This window comes from Microcaecilia unicolor, chromosome 7 (assembly GCF_901765095.1).
Source record: "Microcaecilia unicolor chromosome 7, aMicUni1.1, whole genome shotgun sequence".
NCBI lineage: Eukaryota > Metazoa > Chordata > Amphibia > Gymnophiona > Siphonopidae > Microcaecilia > Microcaecilia unicolor.
Window position 1 is genome coordinate 123920516 of NC_044037.1, and position 12561 is coordinate 123933076.

The 12561-nt window shown below is 49.0% G+C and overlaps 1 protein-coding gene across 3 annotated transcripts in view; it reads left to right on the forward strand.

Moving 5' to 3' along the window:
• The window catches only part of LOC115474661 (E3 ubiquitin-protein ligase TRIM39-like), a 170157-nt gene that overhangs the window by 64170 nt on the left and 93426 nt on the right, over positions 1–12561 (forward strand). For all 3 annotated transcript variants that reach the window (XM_030210253.1, XM_030210252.1, XM_030210254.1), the window contains exon 5: positions 12089–12199. In XM_030210253.1, coding sequence (XP_030066113.1) covers positions 12089–12167 — 79 coding nt within the window. In that variant the 3' untranslated portion in view covers positions 12168–12199. The remainder of the gene's footprint in view (positions 1–12088; positions 12200–12561) is intronic.

Here is a 12561-nt window from a genome sequence, read left to right on the forward strand (position 1 = left end):
CAGTGGCAGATAGGAGGAAGGTTGTCCTCGTTTTTGAGCGAGTGGACCAGGGTAACTTCAGACGCTTGGGTTCTGGAAGTCATCAGAGACGGCTACAAGCTAAGTTCTGCCCGACCCCTAAGAGACGGGTTTGTAAACTCTCCTTGCAAGTCTCAGGTCAAAGCAGCTGCCGTGCAGCAGACTTTGAACAACCTGATCCGCCTGGGCGCGGTGGTCCCGGTGCCAGTAGATCAGCTTGGCAAGGGGCGCTATTCCATTTACTTTGTGTGCCAAAGAAAGAAGGCTCTGCTCGGCCTATTCTCGACCTCAAGGGAGTCAATCGAGCCTTGAAAGTTCGGCACTTCCGGATGGAGACCCTCCGCTCCGTAATAGCTGCGGTGAAAAAGGGAGAATTCCTGGCCTCCCTGAACATCAAGGAAGCTTACCTACATATTCCCATCTGGCCGCCTCATCAGCGCTTTCTGTGCTTTGCAGTGCTGGGCCGACACTTCCAGTTCACAGCCCTCCCGTTCGGGTTGGCAACGGCTCCGGGGACCTTTCTCAAAAGTAATGCTGGTCATCGCGGCCTACCTCTGCAAGGAGGGAGTGCAAGTCATTCCCTATCTGGACGACTGGCTGATCCGAGCCCCTTCCTATGCGGAGTGCGGGAGAGCTACAGACAGGGTCATTGCTCTTCTGAGCTCCCTGGGATGGGTCATCAACTGGGAGAAAGCCAGCTGCGCCCGACTCAGTCCCTGGAGTATCTGGGAATTCGATTCGACACCCAAGTGGGCAGAGTGTTTCCTGCTGGACAACCGGAGCATCAAGCTTCGGACCCAGGTGGACCAGTTTCCTAGCCTCCTCTACTCTTCGGGCTTGGGGACTATGTGCAGCTGTTGGGCTCCATGACGGCCACGATGGAGGTAGTGCCCTGGGCCAGGGCTTGTATGAGACCACTACAGCACTCCTCTTTTGCGGCGGTGGACTCCAGTCTCGGAGGACTACGCCGTACGCCTTCCTTTGGATCCAGCGGTGCGAAAGGCGCTGAGCTTGGTGCTGAGGCCAGGCAAGCTGTCCGCAGGAATGCCTCTTACGACCCCGGAGTGGGTTGTCGTCATAACGGACGCCTGCTTGACGGGCTGGGGAGCCCACTGCCTGGGACGGACAGCGCAGGGACTCTGGTCCCCTGCAGAGACGAAATGGTCCATCAACCTCCTGGAACTCCGAGCCATTCGGTTGGCGCTTCTAGAGTTTCCTCCTAGTACTGGTGCTGAGGCGGTACGGGTCCTGTCGGACAATGCCACGGCTGTGTCCTATGTCAATCGCCAGGGAGGTACTAGGAGCGCACCTCTAGCCAAGGAGGCCATGAAGCTATGCCTGTGGGCGGAATGCGAATCTGGAACAGCTGTCGGCGGCCCACATTGCGGGAGTCATGAATGTCAAGGCGGACTTTCTCAGTCGCCATACCTTGGATCCCGGAGAGTGGCAACTGTCTGCTCGGGCGTTCTTGGACATCACGAAACGCTGGGGGCCGGCCGAGCCTGGATCTGATGGCGTCCTCGGCCAATTGCCAAGTGCCCGCGTTTTTTCAGCAGAGGACGGGACCCTCGATCTCTGGGAGTCGATGCTCTTCTCCAGCAGTGGCCGGCACAGGAGCTTCTCTACGTGTTCCCGCCCTGGCCCATGATGGGCAGGGTGCTGGGCCGGGTGGCAAAGCATCCGGGCCGGGTGATCCTGGTGGGTCCGGATTGCCCCAGACGTCCCTGGTATGAGGACTTAGTCAGACTCTCGGTGGGCAGCCCTCTGCAGTTGCCAGCGGAGAGCGGGGCCTCTTACATCAGGGTCCCGTGGTGATGGAGGATCCCTCCCCCTTTGGTCTTACGGCCCTGGCTCTTGAGCGGAAGCGGCTGAGGAAGAAGGGCTTCTCAGACAAGGTCATTGCCACTGTGCTGAGAGCGAGGAGGCGCTCTACTTCTACCACTTATGCCAGGGTTTGGCGTACCTTCGCGTCGTGGTGCGAGGCAGGCTCTGTATCGCCCTTCACTGCTCCAATTTCTTCAGTGTTGGCATTCCTGCAAGAGGGGCTGGAGAAAGGCCTGTTGCTCAGTTCACTGAACGTCCAGGTGGCGGCTCTAGCTTGCTTCAGGAGTCGCCTGAAGGGGGCTTCCCTGGCTTCACAGCCAGATGTGATACGCTTTCTCAAAGGAGTTAATCACCTGCGCCCCCCTCTGCACTTGATAGTGCCTACGTGGAATCTCAATCTGGTACTACGGGCCTTGCAGAAGCCGCCCCTTCGAGCCCTTGCCAAGGGCATCGCTGAAGGACCTGACGCTGAAAGCGGTCTTCCTGGTGGCTATCACATCAGCCAGAAGAGTTTCCGAGCTCCAGGCTCTCTCGTGTAGAGAGCCGTTCCAGCCATTCACTGAGGCAGGTTGTATCGATTCGCCCAGTGCCCTCCTTCCTGCCCAAGATTGTTTCTCGATTCCATGTGAATCAGCAGCTTTACCTACCCTCCTTTCGTAGGGAGGATTACTCAGAGGAGTACCCTGCGCTCAAATACCTGGATGTTAGACGGGTCATCTCAGATACTTGGAAGTGGACCAATGATTTCCGGAAGTCGGATCACCTGTTCGTGCTGTTCGCAGGCCCTCGTAAGGGTCTGCAGGCATCTAAGCCTACAGTGGCACGTTGGGTCAAGGAGACGATCGAGGCTAGCTTATGTGGCGGCAGGGAAGATTCCGCCTATTCAGCTGAAGGCACACACTACTAGAGCACAAGCAGCCTCGATGGCGGAGTCCAGATCTGTCTCCTTGGAAGAGATTTGCAGAGCGGCTACTTGGTCGTCGGCTCATTCCTTCTCACAACATTACGCTTGGATGTGGCTGCTTGGGCCGAGGCCCAGTTTGGGGCTTCAGTGTTGCGTTCAGGGATTTCCATGTCCCGCCCTGGGTGAGTACTGCTTCGGTACATCCCACCAGTCTATGGATTGATCGGCTTGATGATAGGGAAGGTAAAATTATGTATCATACCTGATAATTTTCTTTCCCTTAATCATAGCCGATCAATCCATAGCCCCTCACAGATATCTGTATTGTTTGTGTTCTGGTTATATTTCAGGTTCAAGTTCAGTCTTCATTTCCTGTTCACGAGGACTTCGTGTTCAAGTTCTTGCAATTGAAGTCTCTTCGAGTTGAGACGATTTTGTGTTACAGTGAGCTGCCTGCTTCCTCTCCCCCCGTTTCGGCGGTGGCTGGATTGATAACTAAATTATGCGGTGCTCTCTCCCGCTTCGTGCGGCTGTAGGGTAGCTTTGTATCCCTCCCGCTTCGGCGGTGTTAGGGTAAGCCAGCTTCTCCTGCGGTTGCGGTAGCAGGATAAGCCAGTTCCCCCCGCGTCAGCGGGTGTGGTTTCCCGCCCACCGCCCCCGGCAGTGGTGCGCTGGAATATTTCCCCTCCCCCCGCTTCGGCGGTGGTGAGCTGGGCAGAGTGTCCCTTTGTGGGTGTAATCTCTAAGTGCTGAGTCCTGCGGATGGAGCTTTGATATCGACATACTGGGGAATTTCCGGCAGCACATGACCACATATAGGGAGGCAAAAGATTGCTCTCTATCTCACCTGCTGGTAGATGGACACAACCCAACGTCTATGGATTGATCGGCTATGATTAAGAGAGAGAAAATTATCAGGTTATGATACATAATTTTACTTTGATCCACTTCAATCTGGCTTTTGCCCCCTTCATTCAACTGAAACAGCACTTGCTAAAGTCTCCAATGATCTGTTCCTGGCCAGATCCAAAGGTCTCTATTCTATCCTCATCCTTCTCGATCTATCTGCTGCTTTTGACACCGTTGATCACAGCCTACTCACTTGGATTTCAGGGCTCTGTTCTTTCCTGGTTTCTTCTTATCTCTCCCAGCGTACCTTAGTGTATACTCTAGTGGATCCTCTTCTACTTCTATCCCACTGTCAGTTGGTGTACTTCAGGGATCTGTCCTGGGACCTCTTCTCTTCGCCATCTATACTTGTTCCCTTGGTACTCTGATCTCATCCCATGGATTTCAGTATCATCTTTACGCTGATGACTCCCAGATCTACCTCTTCACACCAGAAATCTCAGCCGAAATCCAGGCCAAAGTATCAGCAAGCCCGTCTGACATTGCTGCCTGGATGTCTCAGCACCATCTGAAAACTAAACATGACCAAGACTGAGCTTCTATCTTCCCCCTAAACCAACATCTCCTCCTCCCCCATTCTCTATTTCTGTGGATAACACTCTCATACTTCCTGTCTCATCAGCTCGTAACCTTGGGGTCATCTTCGACTCCTCCCTCTCCTTCTCTGCACATATTCAACAGACTGCTAAAACCTGTTGTTTTTCTTTATAATATCAGCAAAATTTGCCCTTTCCTTTCTGAGCACAGTACCAGAACCCTCATCCACGCTCTTATCACCTCTCGCTTAGGACTATTGCAACTTGCTTCTCACAGGTCTCCCACTTAGCCATCTCTCTCCTCTTCAATCTGTTTCAAAATTCTGCTGCACAACTAATATTCCGCCAGGGTCATTATGCTCATATTAGCCCTCTCCTCAAATCACTTCACTGGCTTCCTCTTATTGACCTATAAGTGCTTCACTCTGCAGCTCCTCAGTACCTCTTCACTCTCATCTGTCCCTACATTCCTCCCCGGGAACTCCGTTCACTGGGTAAATCTCTCTTATCTGCACCCTTCTCCTCTACTGCTAACTCCAGACTCCGTTCCTTTTATCTTGCTGCACCATATGCCTGGAATAGACTTCCTGAGCCGGTATGTCAAGCTCCATCTCTGGACCGTCTTCAAATCTAAGCTAAAAGCCCACCTTTTTGATGCTGCTTTTAACTCCTAACCCTTGTTCACTTGTTCAGAACCCTTATTTTATCATCTCACTTTAATATTCCCTTATCTCTTGTTTGCCCTGTTTGTCTGTCCTAATTAGATTGTAAGCTCTGTTGAGCAGGGACTGTCTCTCATGTTCAAGTGTACAGCGCTGCGTACATCTAGTAGTGCTATAGAAATGATAAGTAGTAGTAGTAATATTGAGATCTCCTCCCACAATCACCTGTCCCCCTATGAACCCATGAATCTCCTCCCATAATTTGTGGAAAACCCTCCCTGTCCCGTGTTAGGGCATAGATGTTGAATCAGTGTTATCTCCTTCCCCTGTATCTATCCCCTTAGGGCCACACACCTCCCTGTTGTGTCCTTAAATTCGTTTTTAATTATCATTCCACATGTCTGTCTAATCAATATGGCCACGCCCCCCCCACTTTCCTCTCCCCTGTGCCTTGGTGTGTTACCACCTCTTATATATTTTACCGCATAGCAAATGCCATCCCTGGGCCTCAAATGCATCTCTTGCAAGAATATCACTTTGCACCTCAACCGGTTTTAACTCTTTCATCACCCTTATTTGTTCCCGGGGTTATTGAGCCCATTAACATTCCAGGTACCCACCTTCAGTCACTCTCCCTCCCCCTTCCCACTCCCTCCTCCTTGACTTTTCCCCTCCCCCCCCCCCCCCGACCTGCCTCCCCCCTTCTCCTCTATAACCCTCCCTCCCCTCTCCCCTCCTCCTCCCCTCGAACCGATCATGACTTGGTCTGTCGGTTAGAAAGGAGACTCCGCTCTTGCCCCCAAGGCCCCCACTCCCCCCCGAATCCCCCCCTAACTCCTCCCCTCTAATCTTTTTAGTAATGAACCCTCATCCCACCTACCCCCCCCCCCCCCCGGCACCCCCCATACTAGGGTCAGCTCACTACCAGACATCAAAAGTAGTCTTTGTTTCTGAGAGTTCGTCAGATTCATCACTACTCCCTCTCATGGAGGTCATCAGGACGCGCTTCTATCATTCTTCTTCCCTCTATTGGTTGCCATCTGCCATGCTGAGTCTGATCTTGGCTCCCCCTCCTTCGGCGGCTGTCGCTCCCGATCTGGGAGTCCTTCACACCCCAGCAGTCTCAGTGCTGCCCATGCTTCCGCAGGTGTCTTCGCCTTTCGTGACTTGCCCGCCACCGTGAGCCATATTGCAAAGGGGAAAAAGCCATCTGTATTGAATCCCTTTAGCTCTCATGAAACCTGTCACTTCTCCCATTTCTCTTTCGTTTTTGCAGTGTGGTTACCGCCAAGTCCTGATATACTCCTATCTTATAATTTTTCCTTTGTGTCACTTTCTGTTGTCTTGCCTTTGCCAATATCAGTTCTTTGGTAGGGAAATCCAGAAAACAAGCTATGATACCTCTCGGTGCTGATTCCCGTTGGAAACCTGCACTGGAATGTACACATTGTAAGCTGATATCACATTGCACACTTTTCACCCTCCGGGCTTAAAATATATTGACACAGTTCTTGATCACTGCCTCGCAATTGCTGAAAATGTCCAGTTCCAGAATTCCTTTAAACCGTAAATTGTTACGGCAAGATCTGTTTTCCAGGCCTTCCACCTGGTCTTTTAACTGTTGGATTTCCCCTTGTGCCTCTACCTTTTTTTTTTCTGTACTTCCGCCTGTACTATTTCCCTCTTCTCCTCGACTCCATCGACACGTGACCCCAAGTCTCTGATCTCCGTCTGAATCTCTCTGAGTGAGCTTTGAATATCTTTTCGAACCCCTTCCAGCTCTGACTTCAATTCCTTGAACCAGCCCACCACTTCTACTTTAGTAATTTCTTCATTATTCTCCCCCATTTCCCTGGGGGATTCTTCCTCTGAATCTGAAGGAATCACTGCCATCTTCTCCACTCCCTGCCTGGCTCCTGCCACCTCTTGTTTCGTCTTCCCCGCCTGATCTGTCATGTACCCTGAATTTTTCCAGGCTCTTTTTCGGCGGCATCCTGGTGGTCTCCTTTTCTTGGCTGTATTTACCAAAGGTATTTTGGCGCTGGTTAGTTATGACCCTTATTTTTCCTCACCCTTAGTGTGAGACGTTCATCCTGTATAGCACAAGGTGCTTTCCTTAACTCAGTCCTCTCTAGCCGTGAACTTTATTTTGTTGTGGGCCCAAGAGCACTCACCCTCTCAGTTCAACATTTTAGCTCCAAATTTCTGCTCTTTCCAGGAGGGAAACTCTCCTCCATTATCTTTTCTCCTTGTTCTAGCTTCACAAAGGCTCCCTCAGCCTGCTCTGATGGTTATTCTTTTTCCTCTGTCCCCTTGGACATCAGTAGTCTTCAGGGGGGTGCCTTTGTCTCCTCTCCTTCACCATTCCCCGGATCTGGACTCCTCCGCTCCCTGTGATACTGTTATACCCCCCACTGGGGGGAGGGGGGGGGGAGAAGCGCCTGTCACTCCCTCCATTCGCTGGCCTCTCCTTTACCGGCCACTGCTCTTCCCGATCCAAATCTGTCTGAGGCACCGCCAACTCCCTCCTCTCCACCTCCTGAGGATCTCCATTTCGGGGCCCCACACTTTTATTTCGCCGCGTTCCGTCTCCGGTGGCCATCTTGGATTCCTGCTCATTTTGGCGCTCCCGCGGCTCTCCCCAATCCTGCTGATCTTTCTGCCCACATCCCCACACTCCTACCTGCTCTTGTGAGCAGTATGACTCTACCGGGAGGGGGTCGGGGGTCTCGATCAGGATCTAGCGGAGCTCACTTCTCGGTGGCCATCTTCCTGCCCGGCTCCACCGGAAGTCAAAAGCCTTTATTTTTTGGCTAGGAAATGCATACTGTGGAATTGGAGGCAGGCTGAAGAAATGAAATGTATCAGTTATTGAAACTGGAACGCTTGGATGCTAAGAAGGGATCAGCGGAAATCATGGAGGATTTTTCAACAAACTTAGTATTTTGTGTGGGAAGACCTCTCTCATAGGGCTCGTAGTTATCTTTTGAATAAGTAAGGCTCTGTCCTGGTGTATGAAGTTTGAAGTGTTTTGGTGGGATGGGGGTTTGGGAGGGGAATTAGGATTGGGAGTAAGATGGGTAGATAAATTGCTGCTTTGGGCAGGGTTCACTGTGAAGAGTACACATAGGTGATCCCATTTATATTCTCTTGTTGTTTTTTTTAATTTTGCTGTATGTTGGTGTTGTGGTTGGGAGTGGGGAGAAAATGTACAAAATGAGAAAGGGGGATGGTTTGTATTTACTTCTCTTGTATTTTGGTCTATTATGGTTGCTTCCATCTTTCTAATAAAAAGGAATTAAATCAACAATCATGAATAAATACAATATCAGATTAAGAGAAAAAGGTCTTCAATTCTTGTGGAAAAGATGGCACATTGGTTTCCAGTCTTAATTCCTCTGGTAACTTAGGAGCCCTTTTACAAAAGTGCGGCAAGCCTATGGCAGGCTTGCCTTGCGGCAGTTCGGGAGCCTAGTGTAGTTCGACGTCCACTGCGCGCCATTCCCAGCGCTAGAAAATCTTTTTGTATTTTTCTAGTGCCTGGGGTATGCCATGCAGTTACCAACGGCTACCGCAGGAGCCCTGCTCCTCCTAAATAGGAGGCGGTTGTAAGAGCTCCCCCAGGAAATGTCCGCTCAGCAAGTGTCGTACTTACCACACGGCCATTTCATTCCTTTAAAAAAAAAAAAAGGCCTTTTTTTTTGGCGGTGGTAAAAAGGGGGACTCGGCACATGGCATTCCATGCACCAACACCACCAAAGGGCCCCTCCCTTTACCACTGCTTGATAAAAGAGCCCATAACCAGAACTCGGAACATGAAATACTGAGTGCTCTGATGTAGAGGGAGTGGTATCAAACATATAAACGGCGAGTGACCGTAATCACTCGCAAATGCGCAGTAGAGACCTTCTCTGCCCCGCCCCCCACATCAATACGTGATGACGGGGGGGCAGAACACAGAGGGTCTTGTACTGCGCATTGCTGAGGGAGGGACACCGCCGTCTAACGCTCCCCCACCCGAGTCGCCGCCGCCACCACCCACCTTCTACCCGGTCGGGCCCTCGCTCCACTATTGAAACAGCGAGGGTCCGGGAACGCAGCACTGAGCTCTGCTGAGCTGCCGACATCGCCTTTCCTTCTTCTCCTCTGCCTCTGTCCCGCCCTCGACGACGTTACGCACACGAGGGCGGGACAGGCAGCTGCAGGCAGAGAAGAAGACACGAAGGCCGACGTCGGCAGCTCAGCAGAGCTCAGTGCTGCGTTCCCGGACCTCGCTGTTTCAATAGCGGAGCGAGGGCCCGGCCGGGTGGAAGGTGGATGGTGACGGCTCGGTGGGGGACGCGAACTCGGAGGGGAGGGGCGCGGCGAACTCGGCGGTGGGGGGCCCCCCCTTCCTATAATAGCCCGTTTTTACGGGCTCAAAGTTAGTTACGGTATAAAGTCCCTTTGTTATTTAGGGGGGGGGGGGGGGAGGATTCTTGTGTTGTTTTAAATTAAAGAAATTACTCCTGAGAAAAAGTTAAAATTCCACAGGGACTTCGATGGTGAAGGTTGTTCATAAGATGGACCATTTATACCAGGTGTCTAAATTGGCAGGCTATATACTCTAGACAAATTATGCAATTTCACAAAACAATGGGGACAAGTATACTACTTGGAGAGGGAGGGATAAGGGAAGGGATGGGATGGGATTGGATTAGTACTATTACTGTCTAGCGCACACTCCAGATGTACAAGTACTGTTTGTTCTATTCAAAATTCTTCAATAAAAAAGAAAATCCACAGGGACAAAATAATCTATTTATTTATTTGTTGCATTTATATCCCACATTTTCCCACTATTTGCAGGCTCAATGTGGCTTACACCGGTACCGTAAGGCATTCGCCAATTCCGGTAGTAACAGTTTACAATGTGATATTGTGGTCGAATAAGGTACATATGTTTCAGGTACTATGGGGATAGGGGAGAGGAAAGGTTATAAGTGTCCATTTTGAGCTTTGGTTTTGCTGTGTTGCAGGGTGTAGGTATTTATGTGGGTCAATGAGGTATGCTTTTTTTTAAACCAGGTTGGTTTTTAGTAATTTCCTGAAATTTAGGTGGTCGTAGGTTGTTTTCACAGCTTTTGGCAATGCGTCCATAGTTTGTGTGCTTATATAGGAGAAGCTGGATGCATAGGTTGCTTTGTATTTGAGTCCCTTTACAGTTTGGGTAGTGGAGGTTTAGGTATGTTCAGGATGTTTCTGGTTATGTTTCTGATTGGTAAGTCTATATGGTCTGTCATGTATCCTAGGACTGGCCATAGACAATTTTGTGGACCAGGGTGCAGACTTTGAAGGCAATACGTTCTTTGATTGGAGCCAGTTGTAGTTTTTCTCGGAGGGGTTTGGCACTTTCGAATCGCGATTTTCCAAATATCAGCCTGTCTGCCGTATCTGAGCGGTTCGGAGTTTCTTTGTGAGTTGTTCCCTTACATCCCGCATAGATTCTGTTGCCGTAGTCTGCATGGCTTAGTACCATTGATTGTATTAGGTTGCGAAATATATCCCTCGGGAAGAAAGGTTTTACACGTTTAAATTTCCACATTGAGTGGAACATCTTCTTGTTGTGGAGTTCACTTGACTCTCAAGTGTGAGGTTCCTGTCGATTGTGCCACCGAGTATTTTCAGGCTGTCTGAGATAGGGAGGGAGTGTTCTGGGGTGATTAAGGTTGTGGGATTGTACGTATTGTGTTGAGATGAGAGTATACGGCAGTGCATTTTTTCAGTGTTCAGTTTCAGTTGGAAAGAATTTACCCATGAATTCATGGTGTTCAAACCGAGATTGATTTTGTTGGTGATTTCGGTTAGGGAATGTATATTGTTGACATCGTCTGCATAAGATGAACGGGTTGAGGCCTTGCTTTGATAGGGATTTGGCCAGTGGGATCATCATTATGTTGAAAAGTATGGTGATAATGGTGATCCTGAGGTACTCCACATTCTGCTTTCAAGGTGGGGATATGTTTAAGATGATTTCACTGGTATGTTCTGGTGGTTAGGAAACCCTTGATCCAGCTAAGTACATTTCCGCCAATGCCGAAGTAGTTGGAGTCTTAGTAGTATATTGTGGTTAATCATGTCGAATGCGCTCGACATATCAAATGGAGAAGTATACTTTTACCTGTGGCTATTTCCTGCTTGAATTTGGCCAGGAGAGTGACTAGCACAGTTTCGGGGCGAAATCCTGATTGTAGTATTGAGAACTTGTCCATGTAGTCAGTAATCTGTTTAGTCACCATGCTCTCCATCAGTTTGATTGCTAGTGGGATAGATGCAACTGGGCGGTAGTTGGTAAGTTCGGTTGTTTTTTTCTTGGGGTCTTTTGGATTGGGGTGAGTAGGATATTGCCATAATCCTCAGGAAAAAGACCTTGTTGGAGCATGTAGTTTAGGTGTGAAGCGAGGTCTAAAGGAAGTGATCAGGGGGTGGATCTTAGCAGGTAGCTGGGGCAGGTATCCAGTTGCAGGGGTGTTGGAGAACCTTTTGATCTCCTGGGTGACTGTTTTGACAGGAGCGTGAAGTTTGACCAAGTTCGGTCAACTGGGTATTCTCCAGGGTTTGGATCCAAACTGTTGATTGAAGCTTTCAATGTCAGTATTATCGTGGGGTAGTGTTTTGCGTAGATTTGTGATTTCTTTCCTTAAAGTATTTGGCGAGTTTTTCTGCTGATGGATGTCTGTATTGGTTGTAGTGACCACTGAAGTGTCTAGTAGTTTGTTCACGAGTTGGTATAGTTTCTTTATGTCTTTGTAGTCAGGTCATATATTAGTTTTATAGTAGTTCTCTTGGTTTGTCTTATTGCATATTTGTCTTTCATTGTATCTGTTTCCATTCATTGAGCGTGTGTTCGTCTTTTATTTTTTTCCATGCTTGTTCGAGTTTCCTGGATTGTGTTTTTAGTTTTTTCAGTTCATCGTTTAAACCATTATACTTTTTGAAATGGCAAAAGCAAAGGTAGTGCTTTCCTTTTGATCCTATGCCCCAGAACAGATAATGAGTACGCATCACATTTATGCAAATGTGCCACAGAAAAAATTTGTAACTCTAGCCACAAAATCATCCTTATCCTATAGGAGTCAACATTTCCCAGAATAAACCCAAGGGAGGTATATCGCATTCTATCCTTCTGTCCCATCTCTATCCCCTTGGGAGGTGAATATCTCCGAAAATAATCCCAGTGATTTTCTTACCTGTAGGTGTCAGAATGTGGATTTTCCAGAACCAAAGGCTGTTTGCACTGAATCTGAAAATGGGTTTCCAATTGCGCTACCCTGAGCAACTGAAAAAATTGATTACAAAATTTGGAGGTAAAAAAGAGCTGTTATATTTTTTTCTGTTGATTGCTTTATTTTTCCTAGATCATAAGCAGGCAGAATATGAAGAGAATAATTTAGACCTGCAATATGTGTAGTTTGATTGAACTGGCTAAGTTTACTTCCACACCAGCTTGCTTCTGATCCTCCCATATATAATTGCGTAAAATTTAACAAAAATATCAATTGGGACAAAATGTAAATGGTATATAGGGGTAGATTTTAAAATTAACCAGATAATAGAATGTTCTTGGGGGGATGTGGGGGATGGTCCTTGGGGGGGTGGAGCAAAGGCAGCTCTATCTTAAAAATTGTGATGATACATGGTACAGTGATCTGCTTCCTTTTGTTACTCT